Source organism: Scomber scombrus, chromosome 9, assembly GCF_963691925.1.
Source record: "Scomber scombrus chromosome 9, fScoSco1.1, whole genome shotgun sequence".
NCBI lineage: Eukaryota > Metazoa > Chordata > Actinopteri > Scombriformes > Scombridae > Scomber > Scomber scombrus.
In genome coordinates this window covers 32,349,694-32,367,393 of record NC_084978.1, presented here as the reverse complement: position 1 = coordinate 32,367,393, position 17,700 = coordinate 32,349,694, and the positions used below count along the sequence as shown (strand labels likewise).

At 39.6% G+C, this 17,700-nt stretch overlaps 1 protein-coding gene across 1 annotated transcript; it reads right to left on the bottom strand.

The window, feature by feature from the left end:
- Positions 1–2,194: 2,194 nt before the first annotated feature.
- On the bottom strand, positions 2,195–16,118 carry immt (inner membrane protein, mitochondrial (mitofilin)). The gene is made up of 14 exons (XM_062425162.1): positions 15,983–16,118; positions 14,077–14,144; positions 13,784–13,973; positions 13,556–13,682; positions 10,383–10,475; positions 9,139–9,297; positions 8,896–9,029; positions 8,032–8,135; positions 7,724–7,859; positions 4,790–4,919; positions 4,353–4,576; positions 4,107–4,238; positions 3,573–3,702; positions 2,195–3,401 (listed from the first exon to the last, which is right to left on the bottom strand). The coding sequence occupies exons 1-14, from the start codon at positions 16,022–16,024 to the stop codon at positions 2,794–2,796; spliced, it is 2,277 nt and encodes a 758-aa protein (XP_062281146.1). The 5' UTR covers positions 16,025–16,118; the 3' UTR covers positions 2,195–2,793.
- Positions 16,119–17,700: the final 1,582 nt, after the last annotated feature.

Below are 17,700 nucleotides of genomic sequence, written 5' to 3'. Positions count from 1 at the left end.
TGAGTATTTTGGGTTTTCCCTAAATATACATTTTTTAGGCCACAAGAGGGCAGGGTACACTGACTCGTGCTTTTTTATTTATATGGAAGTAAAGCAAATGATGCTTATTAATCCTTCCATAAGATTTTGTTGTAGGCTATATTTAGCTAATAACTAACTATGATACTTCTTTGTGTTGATTTTACTTGTATATTATTTTTTCTGTAAATAAACAAAAGTCCACAAAAATATGTTCATGCTGTATGAGAAAAAATGTGTTGATGATTAATAATATACTAATTGAGTATGTTTACAGTGATTGGTTGTTTAGTTTACCAGACATGATAAAAGATTGATGTAGTATTCTTTATGTGTAAAAACAACTGCACAGTCCTTCAGCTGACAGCCAAAAACTATTACAATTGAACGTCAGCTGGAACAACAGAAAAAACGATTTTAAGAAAAAGAGCAGTAAATAAAAAAAGTAGTATTTGCATCCTTATGAAGAGAGGATCAAGGTTTAGGATGGCAAATAAATCAAGTTGTTGGTTAAATCAATCTTGGTCATTTTGCAACCCCTTTATTTTTAAGATAGCCACATATGTAGGTATGCATATAAACATACATACAAACTGAGTTGGGTTGTTTGTATACCCAGGCATTACAACAGATCATAACAGTACTGGTGCTGGTTGGTCCATGTAGAGGCTCAGTGCTAGTTGGTAATGTTGCAAAAACAGCAAGCAGATGAGCTCTCTGGTAAATTCACATTTATTTACAAGTTTAAATACTTCTGGCAAATAAAAGAAACATGGACAAAAAAATATATTGCCAGGCTCTTTTGTCTCAGCTCAGTTCATTCAGTCCATCAAGCCTGCAGGGGTGAGAGGGAACCAGCGTCCTGGAAAGGGATGCTGGGTTGACTGTTGCTGTTATTGTGTTAGCTGCAGTTTAGTAGGAGTTTAAATCTGCATTGTCTGGAACAAAATCTTTAATCCCATTAACTGTCCTCTGTAGCCAAAATTTTAACTGCAGCTTAGTCTAAAGTAATTTGCTTTATCCTGTAGAAACCACTTAAACTCCACATCAAGCCATCATATCAGAGGTTCAACTTAAACCTGCTGCAGATTTGGATTACTCTGATTTTTTGAATGTCAAAATATGGTGTTATAGAAGCTGTAACAAGTTTAAGTCTAATAAATCCAAGACTTGTCTTATCTAAAAATAATAAAAACCAAACAACTGACCATTATTTATGTAAGTATATCAATTATTATCCCAAACATACGGAAGTGCACTGCACTCAGCAAAAAATAAATATTTGGAGGCCTTATCTCATAAATATATCTTAGTAATTCATGACTATATCTTTTTCTCGTAACTCTGAGATGGTAACTAAGTCATAATTATGAGATAAGGTCTACCAATTTTTTTTTCTTTGGTGAACGTAATTCACTTCCAATCTTAACACACGCAAACATTTAAGCTAAAAGAAATAGTGAAGACAGTTACCCATTCCATTATGGCAAATGGAATGGGTAACTGAAAAATAAGCCAAATGTAGGATGTGCAGTCATAGGTTCACAATACAAGATATGAGTATATATGAAAAATAAGGACTAATGAAGAGGTAAATGAACAGGAGAATCATTTAATACAATGACTGCTTAACATGAAATTATCCACGATGTCCATGATAGGTTCCAGAAATAAAAGAACCCCATTCAAAATCACTGACATTTGTAATAATGACAATGACAAATATACAGCCTTAGAGCACTACCTTATTTAAGTGTCAGGTCTTTCATTCTATATGTATAGATTTTTCTAAAACCTATATTGTGATTGCTTAACGATTTAACTTAACTAAATAAATATATGTTAGTTGCCTTTAATGAACACCATTTCCCATGTCTGAGCTAGTAATAACATGGAAAAAGGGACAGGAGTGAACACTGCAGAGGTGTTAGACAGCAGAGATTACAGCTAAAGAATAGAAAAAAAGACATCAAGAGGTTGTGTTCCAGATTTTTATGTATATATCCAAGTTTAGATGATGAGTACATGCTGGTATATTTTAGTGGGAGCTGTAGTTTTTTGCATTATCACAAAGTAACTTTTACATTTGTTAAAATCACAAAAGGTAAACTAAACACTAAAACAGGTGCTGTAATGTATGGTGGAATGTACTAGAATAGAAAGAAAAGAAAGGAAATCTCAGGAACATGTTTTATTTTTTTTTAGAGAGACAACTGAAAGAAATGCTGAATGAGAGATTGCACTGAGTTACGGAAGTAAGTGTAAATATGATGTCATGTTTTAGACAGTTAAACTGTTGCATGGGAGGAATGAAAACATTTGACAGACAGCCTTCTTGTTCATGATTTATTTTACCTTAGAGTATTGACAAAAATAAAACGCAGCCTGACATATTCTTTAACGTTAGGTTAATCAAATGTTCCATAACATTCAGGCAAAGCCAAAAAATAAATACCTGGATCAAACATGTGGGTCTGACATAGCAAGACTAGACTGAAAGGGTGCATCAATTATATCTTACAGGTAATCCTCCACAGTGACTTAGTGCTTTAAAACAAATGCTTTTATGTTGTATCTTAACATCCATCACTTGGTTAACTTCAGTCAACACCACTGAAAATCTTTTCTGAGTATCAAACCCTCACTGTTGTGAATCCAACAGCTGCCTTCCTCCACAAAGAAGCCTTTATTGAGCTTCACCTATTTGATACTCACAAGAGTGATTTACAGTGGAGTATTCCTTTAAGGGCTGCCACGTTAAATAGGAGTGGCAGCCTATTGAGCCTGGGTTGTTCCTAACCCGACAGCATTTGCATAAGCTGATAGCAAACTGATAACCTGCCTGGTTTCCAGTGTGAGTCTGGCTTCATTCAGCCAGTCATCTACTGCTCTCCTGGCTTCTCCTCTCAACTGGTTCACCAGTTTAGCTGCTAACTCCAGATCCCCATGCTCCAAGCAGAAGCTGGCATATGCCAGGAGCTTGAACGGGTCTAAATCCTCACTGCCTAGCTGGGCAGGTGGTGCTTTCTGTTTATCCTCAAACAGCAATGCAGCTTGAACATAGGACAAGAAATACTGGTACAAGGAGTTGTGAGATTCATCAATAAGGGCGACCCGGCGAGCCAGTGAGCGTAGGGAGTTGAAGCGGGCACGGAGAGAGGCCTCACTGTACACACCGCGCTGCAGGGATACTCCTGGAAGAGCTGATGCCAGAGCCAGGGCAAATTCGTTGTCGTGGCAGCTGTCTCGCACAACCTGAGCAGCGCTCTCAAGAGGCTGGGTGAGGGAATCTGTGTCAGCAGTCTTTAAAGTGTAGTTGAGAGCCTCCACAGAGAGCCAGAGCTGATGAGCTTTGCGGGCCTCCTCCTCTGCCACCACATGGCCTGCATTCACAAGACAGGAAGCTGGTAACATAGCAGCCTTAATGATATTGCCATATTTTGTCATCTACTTCTTTGCCTTTTTCCATAGTAGTGTGTGTGTGTGTGTGTGTGTGTGTGTGTGTGTGTGTGTGTGTGTGTGTGTGTGTGTGTGTGCGCACGCATATATCTTACTGTCTATGGCCTCCTCCATCCCCTTCAGTCTTGCATAGGCAGTGTTCATATCCAGAGTGAAATTATCCAGCTGTTCCTGGCTCAGCTGACGGTACTGGGTCTCCTGTTCCAGCATCTTACTGCTCAGGACCTGAACAGAACCCACAGCACAGCTTTGAACATGCATCCTAACAATGACCAGCCAGTAGAGTGAATAGATGCTGTGTTCTGCCACACACACTGCCGCTTCTAAAATCCTCATTTACAGTGTATGAGTTGTTTTAATGATTTAAAGATGTTATATGTAATCCAAGAATAGAAATACTGAAGAGAAGACTATCAGCTGCCAGTATACGTTTACCTTCACTTCACCCCAAGTCTCTTGAGATACACAAGAGAGCAGTGCAAGATATACTTAAAGTATACACAAGATCTATACTTGATACACTAGAGGTTACATTAGGTTTAATTTATTGCCATACACATGATCCTCTCCACTGTGCACTCTGGTGTTAGAATGGAATGTGTGTGTAGAATGTAGGGCAGTGTGAAGACCTGCTCAGCCTCAGTGTTTAGCTCCTGCTCCTGGACTTTGAGGACATCTCGGACATGGTCTGTGTGAGCAGCTGCCTGACGCCGCAGCTGAGTCCTCATCTCTGCCTCCATCACTTCCCTCAACTCAGACAGCTGTAGACACACAATTCTCATTATTCATAGAGGAACTGATGAAATGATGACTGCTGTGTGTGGCTCCAAATGAAGCTCAAGCTCAGCGACCCCTTAACCCCCCCTCTTCCATACCTTCTTCTCCTGGTCCAGCCGGGCCTCCTCCTTGGCGTGCTGCAGGGAGGTGGTCACAAGTTTCTCCAGGGATTTCTGGTGTTCCAACTTCTGCTGCTCCAGTGCTCCATCAATGTGGATCTGCTCTCTGACTCTCTGCTCAGCCAGCTCTCTGTTCAGCTGGTCAATGCGACGGTGTGCATGGGCAATCAGGGCGTTCAGGTCATCGGCTGACAGTTTACCAGCTCACAAACAAAGACACAAAGATAATTTACAAATGTGTTTCTATTTTAGTTGTATATCTGAACAAGGAAGAGCCCAAGTGTGTCCCAATTGCACCCATATACTAACAGTAAAGATTACATTACATTCCACTTAACATTATTGTTTCATGTGTCACAAAAATGTATAAATGTATATATGTGTGTGTGTGTGTGTGTGTGTGTGTGTGTTCTTACTGAGTCCCTTCCAGTTGGCCTGAATCTCTGGAGTAAGGCTGCTGACCTCCCTCTGGAACTGTTGTTTGGCTTCATTAACCAATTCACTGTACTGGGAGACAATTTTTGCTTCTGACTCTGCAGACTGCACCTACACACACACACACACACACACACACACACACACACACACACACACACACACACACACACACACACACACACACACACACACACACACACACACACACACACACACACACACACACACACACACACACACACACACACACACACACACACACACACACACACACACACACACACACACACACACACACACACACACACACACACACACACACTGTTTGGCTGCTTTATATAGGAATACTGACAATAAAGAGAGCCTGGTTCTGCTTGAGGTTTCTTGCCACTGTCACCAAGTGCTGCTCATGTGGTAATGTTGGGTCTCTTTAAATTAAAGAGTACGGTTTAGACCTGCTCTATGTGTAAGGTGCCATGAGATGACTTTTGCTGTGATTTAGAGCTATCTAAATTTGACAAAAACATTGATTGACAGTTTACTGGAGGTGGGAAGATGAAGTGTGAGGTGAACAGGCACATGAGTGCAGTGTTAGCAGTGATGGGGGTGTTATACTGGACTGCTCTGGTGAAGAAGGAGAGCTGCTGCTCCACACTGTAAGGAGCCAGCTGAGGTAGTTCAGGATAGATGATGAATTGACAAACAATGCTGCCTATACAAACAATAAAAAGGTCACATTATAATTTCACACTTTTTTGTATCTGCAAAATCTAGATTAGGATATAGATGTCTCCACATATGCCATCAGCGGCCTGAATCATTTCCTCTACGTAGCTAACAGGCAGCATCATGTTGTTAACATTAGTTTTCTCATTGCAGCTTTTGTCACACTTCGGAGGAGCTGTTACAAACTTTGACATACTAGTTATGTGATTCCTGTTTAGGGATGTCACGATTAACCGTTTTTTACGATTAACTGCAATTATTAATGTCACGTAGGCATGGGACGGTTACCGGTTTCAAGGTATACTACGGTATGAAAAAGTCATGGTTTCAAAACCACTAATATTTTCCATCATACCGTTCCTGCATATGAGCGGGGTTTTTTTTTTAATGTGACGTCCCTCAGCTTTTTAAACTGTAGGCCTAATGTTTGGCTACTTAAAAATAAGTTATAATGGTTCATATAAGTCTAATAATTATTTAGCTATATTAAGATTATATATATATATTTATTTATTAATTACACACAAATATATAGCTACAGTTACAGTGAATTCAAAATGTGCCTACTATTCAACCATACAACTGTATTTATTTATTTTCTATCATCATTTAAAAAAAAAAGAAAAGTATTTACTATAAAGTAGGCTTAAAGTCTTTTATTTGCAGGACCAAAAGAAAGTGTGTGAATAAAACATTTAATTAAAAATGAGCAGTGTTTCCTTCCATGGTGTAAATAATCGTGATTTTTCATCTAACAATAATCATGACACTAAAATCTGACATCGTGACATCCCTATTCCTGTTAGCTCAGTAGCTGACACAGAAGATGAGTCAGCATTTTCAATGTTGAACCACAATAGCTCAACTCTGTTACACATATTACACACCTGACAAGATTATACTTTATTTTCTGCAAGTTTTTCCACGCTGGACTTTTGTGTGACTTCATCTGCATCTGTTCCCTCCAGTCAGCTAGTAGCTGACTAGCTACTATTAGCTAGTAGACTATCATACTACTTATCAAAGTAGCTGGGGACAGGAGTGTAGGGCTCAACTTCAAAACAAGGTGGAGGTGGTTTACAAAAGCTTAGAGCTCCTCCTAGTGGCTGAAATTAAAACTGCTCTCCAGCAGCTGTTAATGAAGCCTTCATACTAGAATACATAGCTCAACTCCGGATTAAAGTTTTTCAATTTTATGTAGTGATATTTAAAGAAGATAAACCTAACTGCTGAAATAAACTAGGTTCATGTAATAATCTGGTTTGTATTAAACACTTTAAAGACCACATGAACACATGCTGCCCTCTGTTGGTGGCGGTGTGTAATACCAATATAAAACCACCAGGTGGCAGCATCAAGGTAATGTCAGGATGAGACCCTGACACCACAATATCTGCAACATCAATTCACATCAAATCTCTCTCTCCCCACTCTTTTTACAAAGAGCATTAGAATACATATCAATAGCAGCTCCTCTCTGTTATCTGAACACTGCTGGTTAAAAAGGACAACAAACAACTTCAGATAAAATCAACAGTCCGTAATAACAATAGTTCCATAATAGCTACACTTAATTGTTTTGTTGTCACTCTGCAGTATGCATCTGTATTCAGCCAAAGATTGTTTGTGAGTTAAGAGACATCACTCTGTAACACCACTGTGCGTCTGCAACATGTGTTACAACTGGATGGACTACAATGAAAACTGGTTCAGACATTCATGTCCCTCTCTGGATGAATCGCAATAACTTTGGTGATCTCTGACTTTTCATCTAGCGCCATCTGGAGGTCAAAGTCTGGCCCAATATTTAACCTCATTAGAACACTTGTTTATGACCAAATAAAATGAATGATTTTCCAGCCCCTGCTGAGCTTTGTGTTAAGTGCTAATAAAAAAAATGCTAGCATGCTAAAGCAGTACAGATTTTAGACATGATAAAAAAGTATACCTGCTAAACATGGGAATGTTGTCATTGTCACAAAAAAAAAACAAATTAGATATGACATGTTAATTAGTGAACTTTAGGCAGAGCCAGACTAGCTGTTTCCAGTCTTTGTGCTAAGCTAAGTTAACTGGCTACTGGCTGTAGCTTCATATTAACTTACAGACACAAGTGGCGTTAGTCGAATAAGCATGTTTCAAAACGTAGATTATTTCTGGATTTACATGTAAAAAAATATCCTTACCTTCATGATCGCTGTATCCAAATCCACCACCATGTTATGGAGATTCTCCTCTGCTGCCAAGACGAGTGGGCGAACAGCAGTGACCCTCAACTCTTTAGACTTGTCAATCATGGACTTGAGACTGTCCAAAGCTTTACTGCGAGGAAAGAGTGTGGGGTAGAGGTTAGTACAAGAACTATTTGAGAAGAGAACGTTTGCAATACCACAAAATCAATCAACCAATCAATATTTATTTATATGTGTATTTATGTGTGTGTGTGTGTGTGAGAGAGAGAGAGAGAGAGTGTGTGTGTTTAGATGTGTCTTACTTGGCTTTCAATAGAGCAGTTTCAGCATCATTTACAGTGCTAGTTCTATCAGCAAGAGAAGCTTCTAGATCCTTCCACTGTGTAGACTTCTCCTGAGGTGGAACCTGGATTTGATAAGAACTGAACTCACTCCACTGCAAAACTTATTTCGCCCATTCATTGCATCGACATATATCAGCTGCTAACACAACTAATGACACAGCACATTGGCTGAATGTCTTCAGTTGCCAAAAAACAAGAATGAATGAATCCCAGTGAACTCTACTAACTTCCCCCTGCCACTCCACTAGCCTGCTCTGATCCTCTTCTCAACACACTGGAAGAGGTTATGACACGTTTGTATCTTCATTCTCATATTTATTCTCCCTCTTGTATAAGCTCTGCCCACTTGATGTTTGGCAACCAATAAAAAATGACAAATGGCAACCTACGACTGTGACTAAAGTCAAAAGCCAATTTATGAGAAGAATTTCTGAGTTGTAATTTGTTCAGTTGTAATTACATGTGTAAAGAGGAGCTGTATAAGCTTTTTTTATTTTTAAAGATTTTTTCAGCACAGACGCCTTTTTTAACAGTAGTCAGACAGGAAACAGGAGAGAGAGGGGGGTGTGACATGCAGCAAAGGACCTCCGGCCGGGATGCGTATGTGGCATGCACGCTAACCACCTCGACCACCTGCGTGCCTCCATCTGTATAAGCTTTACCTCTACCATGGCCGTGGACAGTCCATAGTCATAATGTTTCATATGTAATATAGCACTGAGAGTCCTAGCCCAGCGCCCACCACCTGATCTAACACTGAATCACATTATTCACACCTGTACCAGCATTACTGTAACCACATCACATGGTTGTGTTCTGTACCTCTGCTTCCATAGCTTCCTTCAATTTGAGTGTGTGTTGGTTGATGGCCTGCAGCGCTGCCTCCTGAGCACCAATAGCCTGCAGTGTTGCTTGAGCTGAGCTGGCCAGTGAGTCTTCAAGACTGGTTGATACAGCTGAAAAGCAGACACACACAGATAGGAATCAGCAAATGCGAGATGTAGCATAGAAGAGGAGTTAAGAGACAATTCAAAATTGATGATGAGTGTGTTGTTGCTAGCCTACATGCCAGGACGTCCTGTTCCTCCTGGTCTTGCTGAGCGAGTCTAGCTGCCACCTCTTCTACTGGACGCTCTTTAAGTGGTTCTGGTGCCGACTCTATGTCAGGGTGAACTACTGCTGTCACTGGGGTATCTTTATGGTCACTGCACTCTTTGCAATCCTCTAGAAATTACACACACAAACACTTAAGTACTTAAATACCATTTGAAAGTTTGTACACTCCCTGTTATCTTGATTAAGAGAATATGTCCAAACGTTAGAATGGTACAGTATATATACAGAAATATACACCGTCAGTGTTTCCCTGAGGTTGACATGGGGTGAGGGTCACACACACGCACACACGCACAGAGTCTCCTAAATGCCACTGATTTCGAAACAAATGGATATTTGGCTTCATTTTTGACATTATAAAAACATTTTTTGGCCTGGTGGGTGCTTTACTGAGCCTGTACACTTATAGGGGAAACACTAACAGTATATACACATGCACAACCAGCTAACAGATACTAACATTTATGATTGCAGACATCTCTACATAAAAGCAAGGAATCTCTGTCTGTATGGATGTTTATCTTTTGTATAGCTTGAAATCCCTTCATCCAATCTATTTCATACCTGGGGGCTGTTTTGCTGGGGACTACATAAAGTGCAGTGTCAAGTGGAAAGTTTTTTGGATGAGCAGTTCTCAAGGAATATATGAAACATATATATGTTAAACTCTGCTCTGAACTGTGTGCTTTGAACCAAACTTGGCATGTGTGTTCAGGATTTACTGCAGGATGTCTCAGACACTGCAGTACATATCTGTCTGTCTGTCCTTCACATATCTTGAGAACTGTTCATCAAATTGACTTCACAATCAGGGGGTGTACTGCTGAGGACCCAAGGACATACAGTATCCAGAGGCTGAGGCAATAAAACTAACCAATAGTAGTACGGACAAGTTTGACTGGCAGCAGAATCAACCAACAATGTAAGGCTGTAAACTGCTTCTACAGTTCAACCTCAGTTTAGTCTCACTGGTAAATATTTTGTCTGGATATAAACAATTGAATAATTCATTATTGTTTTAACTGATACATTTGTAAGTAATACATATATACGCAGTTCTCAAATAACAATACGCAATTGGCCCGTTTCAAACATTGCATGTTTTGAACAAGTACTGCACTTGTTGACCTAAATTGGCAAAGAATGAATTCCCATTTTGACTGTGGTGGTAAAGTTGAGCCTGATGGTGTTACCTTGGACCGCTGCTGCCTCTGTGTCACATGGAGCAGGGACTGACTGGATCTCACTGATGGCTGAGATGATATGAGTTGCCTGTGCTGAGGCCTCTGGATGGGACATAAACACAGAAAGGCACAGGCAGTTTGTGAGATGTGTGACAACACTCACATATGAAGAACGTTCATGAGCCCTTCAAAACAAAAGGAACAGTGTTTCTTCATGTTGTGGAGCAACTGTATAAAATAATCAAGAACTAGAAATTAGGGTTCATTTTATTTTTTTGCAATAATATTGGATTCCTGAGATGTGCTTCAACAGAGGACTAAAAACTTCCTCCAACAAAAATAAATAAGGCCAAAAAACACAAATAAAATATGATGTATATTTTTTTGTAAGTTGTGAAATAAATGTAATACAGCGCTGACCCACACATGACAGATCACCAGACAGGCACAGGATTTTTTTCAGTGTCTGTTAACATATCTAGATCCATGTCATGCACTAACAGCTTCACTTGCAAGTATGGTAGTATTTATCACACGGTGCAATGCTCTACAAACTACAGTACAGTTCTAACACTATGCAGGTCTAATCAGGCTTCAACTCATTATTTTCCCTATATTTTATGTTTCTGATTGTTTTCCTGATCAATTGTATGGTCATTAAAATGTCAAGTGAAAAATGCCTCATGAGATGTCAACAAAAATCTTGAAGAGCAAGAAAAGTAGACGATCTTCAATATTGAGAAACAAAGGAAGTGAAGTTTGGTATTACCAAAATAGTAGCAGATTCTTTTTCTATTTATTGATGTTTTATCGACTAATGGACTAATTGTTTCAGCACTAAAGTCTAGTGAGAGGCACAGGAGCACAGCAGTCTATGGTCAAGGATTAGCTTACCCTTAGGGATCTCTGTGGGTGCAAAAAACAGCAGAGTGCACATTAAACACATTTTAACAAAACTAAAAAGAATCATTTAGACAATAACAAAGCATTACAGGCTATAACATGGCAGCTCAGTCTTTCTGCCTCCTGGGTCATGAAGACTGTTCTTACCTGTAGGCTGCTGTGTACTTTAGAGCTGTAAAAACCTCTAAATATCAGACACGGTCAACCTGAGGTCATTTAAACTAGCATTAGCAGCTAACAAACTCCTCCAGGTTCCAAACTCTTCCCAGTCAAAGACCACACATACAGCCATTACATACAAACGAAGACAAGCAACGTGAAAATACTACATTTAGAGACGTGACTGACTGACTGAACTGAGGTAAACAAAAGCCAGTCAGCAGCATTTTGAAGAAAAATTCCACCTCCCTGAGAATGGTGTAAGCTTTGATTCAGCACAATGCTGTTTAAATCAACAAGAAGTTGATGAAATGAGCAAGTCTGTTTGTTTTCCTCCTCCTTTAATAAGTCTATACAGGACAATCATTGCTAAGAAGTCAATTCTAATTAATAATAATAATTCTGGCAAAGTTTACTGTTGCAGATGATGTTATGATTTTCACAATAAATCAAGTTTTCAACTGCGTAGTGTCCTGCTAAGTACATATCTAAATAGAACCTGCATGTTCTATACTCTGAGACTGTCCATGTGAAACTAACTGGTTTCAGAGAATTCACTTTGACCCTAATATTGTACAGCAGCAGTAATGTGCATTACACACTTACTATGACTCAGGTTGTTATGGTATGTGTATTCCTCCTCCTGAACCGTCACTGCATGCAGTCATACATGAATACACTGTGACCTAAACAATTACTGTCAAAACACTTTATTAATCCACTTGCTCTGAAGTGCCCAACAATAATTCACTTAGTCTTAGCATGGTGCAGGGCGCCAGCCTATCTAAAGTACCTGGTTATCCTGTACTGTTGCTGCCATCAGAATGACCAAAGAGAGACTCATAACACTGACCAAGTGCAACACTGTTAATAAAATATGCTCTGTCATCTCCCTATCCTCATCTCCTCTCTGTGATGGTTGACTCTCCTCTCCCGCTTTGAGTGAAGCCGTTCACAACAAATATCACATTACTGACGTGGTCAAGATAAGCCTTTATTGTCAATGTACAATTTTCAGTGTATATCAATCAAACTACAGTTACCATTCAGACACACACACACACACACTATAACAAAAGACAACACATATTCCCTACACATTCTCAAGCCAAACCATGTTGTTACATATTGCAGATCATGCAAATTTCTCAAAATAAGAACCAAATATTAAATATACACAGATTCCCTGCATCCTAATGCACATATACACAGCGTATCTAGCACTGTTCAGTAGTTTGATTGAAAGTGGAACAAAACAAACATTTATACCTGTTTAACTTACAGTTACAGTGGTAAACTGAACCTTCTGCCTGATGGAATCAGCTAATGTCAAGGATGTGGTTTGGGTCACAGGTGATTTTAAGTCCCTGCCTCCCCAAAAATCTCCTGGAGAGAAGTTGGTGGCAGCATTATTTTTCCAGCCAATCAATCAAGTTTTGCGAGCTGCGATTTAACAAACAGCCTACAAATCCATGCTGTGATGCCATAATGAATAATAGATTCAATGGCTTCATGTCTTTATCCTCTGCATGAAGGCTAAGCCTTCACAAAACATGCCGATTCTGGAATGAATTACTTGCAAATAAAAATCATGTTGTTACCTGCTTAGTTCTCTCACCGTTAATCACAACTGGGATCAAAGATCATTTCTTATGTTTTTTGACATTTAGCAACAGGTTGTGCCCCTTTCACCACTTCACCACCTCTTTTGTCCTGCTTGTACACAACATTTGAATCTTGTGTCAGATAGCTGAGTACGGCTGCACCATCAGAAAACTTGATGACACAGAGGTTTCTTTATATATTGTATATAATATATATTTATATATTTTGCCCTGCAGCACAACTAAACGGTTACAATGATAGTTATGATCAATTCATTCATCTATTGTTGGATGTTTACATTTTTCTTAATTAAAAAAGGACTAAAATGATAGAATGATTTTCAACCTTTTTTGTGAACTTTGTGTACTGTTACACCTCTAACTTATGACAGTCAAAAAGTAGAGCCCAAGTGACCTTTTGCATTTAAACCTCAAAGCAGGAGGTAACACCAGGTAGCAACTAACAATACTATCAATATATATAATGTATGAGTCAGAACCAGATCACAGACTCACCCTCTATGCTCTGTGCAGGCTGTGTTGGGGCTGGACTTTCTGCTGCCTCCTTCACTTTTTTCTCTGTCTTAGCTTTGGATACCTTCATCTGTTTGTCCAACATAGAGGGCGGCTGGACCAACTCCATCTAAAGAGGCAGGAACAGCAAAACAAAGGCTTGAACCTTTCCCTCTTTCACACCCTGCTGTATTAGCACATTACCCAGAGATGCTGTGTACACATCCTGACCTGTTTATTGATGGAGAGTCTGGTATCTTGGGGAGCAGGTCCCAAAGCCAAACCCAACGCCCAGTCTGAGTATGGAACATTTTTCTCCACAGCTGCTCTGAACTTGGGATCCCATTTGGCGTAGAGTACTGTGCCGCTGATCCCACCGCCTACCGCGATCACACCTGTAGCTACCACTTTAGCAGCACCACTGTGGTCAGAGAGACAGTAATGATAGACAGAATCTGATGTGTTAACAAGAGGCCCAATAATGTGTAAGCTCCTTGTGTGTGTTTGTGTGTGTGTTTTATTACCTGCCCTGTCCTGCTGTGTAGTGCCGGCATTGTTGCAGATTGGTTAGACCAGTCCCCCCATACTTCTTCTAGAGAGAGAAAGTGAAAGATACACAGAACAGAAGAGAGAGAAACGGGAAGAACAGAAGACTTCATTAATACTGAGGGCTCCTGAGAATTTCTGCTTATGATGGTGCAGCTTCTACACAATAAATAGATAGATTACACTCTAATCTTAGAATGTTATATTTTGTTGAAAGCAATACTTGGGAAACATACTTGGGAAAAAAGAATGCTTTCAAATACAAAATACAATATTAGACAGCTACCAGGGCTGCAATTAACAACTATTTTGATAGTGGATAAAATACATGAATACATTCACAAACATATCTATCAGTCCTGCTGCTCCACATGCTGTCTCATAACTGTTCAGCAGTTTAACTGCTCTGATCTCAAAGAGAAAAGAAGAACTAAAGAAATCTGGATTTACTGAACCTTCAGCTGTTATCAGGACACAGAGGACAGATGGGATTAGGAGTAAGATGTAAGCATGAGAGAAATCAAATAAAAATAACACATTTCAGTGTAAATGGTCCAACGAATAAAATCTCAGTACGTGTGTGTATTCCAAAACAGGAAAAACAAAAACTCTACTGTCCTGTGTCGGTATCACTCTCAGTTTCTGACAGCTCCAACAACAAGGGGCAGCATTCCTACACAACTCATTAATAGAACTCATTTCAAATATAACAGTAACATTATCATTCATTTACTGAGTTAGATTGTGTACATCTGTGTCCAATATTTATCGGACAAAGCCTGGTGTGGCTTTGTTTCTCTCAGTGTATCTATCTGACTACATCAGACACAATAATGCTACAGAGAGCAGTATGTTGATTTGTTGTTGTTGTTGTTACTAATTAATATTACCAATGTTATCGCGTGGTGATATTACATATGATAATATCAACGTTAAGTTAGGAATATGACAAAAACGCAGAAAAAATAAAATAACATTGTCTTTTACCGTTCATCAGTCAATGAAGACAACAGATGAATATCATTTCGAACAAAGAAAAGACTTGTGAGTTGAATTCGCACAAAAAGACTACATTTTGGCTGAATCGCTGCTTCTGAAGTACAGACAGCGCCACTCTACCATTGAAACGTGTGGTTGTGGTGGGAGGGGGGATTACACCCGAGGGTTAAACTGGACGCTCACGTTGTGCTCTCTGCTCTACAGGCCGCAACCGGACCCTTATCGGCAACCGTAATCAAACGAATAGATGCGCACGGGAAATCCAAACGTCTTGCAGACGACTTTTTTATTTCCTTTACCATAATTCAAAACAGTGGTGACGTATGTGCATTCTAGATCTAAACATCATGCAGACGTGTAAAGGTATATTTACGAAGTGCATTGCCGGTCTGCAACTAGCGTTTAGACTACATTAGGTTCAACCAAACACGGAGCAGGTAACTTAGAAATATTTCTTTAAGAGAAGATCGCAATCAGCGAAAATTTTGCTAGCATTGGCCATTTTGTAAAGAAAAAATATGCTGCTCCAAATATAGTTGACATTTTCCCTTTTACTCATACGACATAACAACGGAAATGTATCCCTCTACTGACACTTCATGGAGCTGAACTCCTTATGGTTCAAATGTCATTAACGTTACCGTCACTCCCAGCTAACCGGCTAACTAGCAATGACTTTATCCAGTCCACTTTACATCGTCTCTTAAATTGTTACATTCATTCACAGACCTGATGTTAAACATCACAGCCGTGCTCACTACAGAGTCCGCTATGACACCTTGAGCCTGACTGTGGGTCACTGAATGACATCTGACTAACACGCTAATGGCGTGACTTTGGCTAGTGCTAGTAAAGGAGAGTTAGTTGATAGGGCACAGGTCTTACCCGGACTGTGGAATTAGCCCCTCTCAGACAAGCCCTCAGCATGGTGTTCTATCACCTTTAATCTCGGACCCTACTCAATTTTAACACGCAGAGGAGCAGCAGCACTTTCCGTTCCCGTCCCTTCTCCTTCTTCTTCGTCCTCTTCTTAACGATTGGCGGACGATAAACCAGCTTAAAACTGCATTAGCGCCACCTACTGCACCGGTGTATGGAGAGACAAAACAACACAAAACGTTCCAGACTACACTCTGCTAAGCCTGCTTCCTTTATGCATTTAATTAGGCGGCTATTTCCCATTTAGTTTTTTCGAGGAACTTCCCTAATGTTGATGCAGGTTCTTTTCTTCCTTATACAGCACATTCCAGTAGCACATGTTGAGTGATTACAGTATGTGCACAATCCAAAGTGTGTTCTTTTAAAGAACCCTTCTTCCAGTAGCAGCATGTTTCTGTATATTAAAGCGATGTCTTACTGTGATATTACAGTATTCTTGCCACCCTTCTTGCATTTGACTTTTTCAGTGTTTTGACCTCTGTTTTATTAAATGAAGTCTGCATGTAGACTGAGTGATTTAGGCGATTGTTTGGCCATTATGTTTACACCTTCCTTACTTCCACACCTAAATGGACAGAAACCTATTTTTGTAGTTTTTGTCCATCCACTGTAAGCCTCGCTCCACCACATACACTGAGAGATCTGCTGTTATCTTTTTGATTGCTACATTGTACTAATGGATTAAAAACTGCAGCACCTGTACATCCAGTCTCATGATATTTTGTAAATAAAATGACTGGTCAATAGCTTTGCACCACACTACATGCACTTACCACTACTATACTGTAAGCTGCAGAAACCTACACTTTCTGCTTTTGTTGCCTGTATTCAATTCAATTCAATTCAAGTTTATTTGTCATTTACATGTTTGCATATGAAACGAAATATTTTGTTGTATGCTGGCCTTTGCAGGGTGTGAGCTAGTATGTCCCTGTGGGTTAATCCAGGTTAAATGAACTTCTTCTTATTTGTACTGACACCTCTCCCACTCTTTTCCACATGCATGGCAGCTACTGGGGATGTTTTAAATGCCCCAATACATATTACTAGAGCTCTGTATCCAACTTTTTAAAAAAAAAATACTTTCTTCTGTGGACATGTAGTTCTACCCTAATCACCCTAACTTGCTCAAGTATTTAGCTGTATAGTTTCAAGGATAGTGATTTATGACACCTATACAAGCATAACTCCTGAGATTTTGCCCACTATCTCAACTGCAGCCAACATTTTCCTCTATATTGTACTCCAGATTCAGTCCAGCAAGCCCCATCATCAACATACAGCGATTTCCCTTTACATTGCTCAACTTGTTCAAAAATGTCAGTCATCATGACATTGGAGAATGCACTGCACATGCTGCCCAGTGGTGTTCAATTCCCCACTGAATATACAGTATTCAGTACCAACCCTCACATCTATTGTTCTGCCAAATAACAAACTAGCACCAGTTACATTTTACTGCATACATAGCTTATTTAACTTGATATGGTGTCCTTCTTTCTACAACACATATCCTTCTTCCACATCGAAGAAGACAGCTACCACCATTTCCTCCTGATTTCTGTCTTCAGGTATCAAACAGTATCCATTATACCTCTCACTTTATGAAATCTACATTGAAATGGAGAGATCTTTACCAAAAAAACCAAAACATGTTAATGCCT

What these genes read in the sequence shown, in the direction of transcription:
- immt (XM_062425162.1), bottom strand. Translation starts at nt 16,024, where the DNA reads ATGCTGAGGGCTTGTCTGAGAGGGGCTAATTCCACAGTCCGG. An exon ending in GGGCTAATTCCACAGTCCGG is followed by an intron (nt 14,145 to 15,982) that starts GTAAGACCTGTG and finishes TTCTCTCTCTAG; the next exon opens with AAGAAGTATGGGGGGACTGG. An exon ending in ACTGCTCTATTGAAAGCCAA is followed by an intron (nt 7,860 to 8,031) that starts GTAAGACACATC and finishes CTTTCCTCGCAG; the next exon opens with TAAAGCTTTGGACAGTCTCA.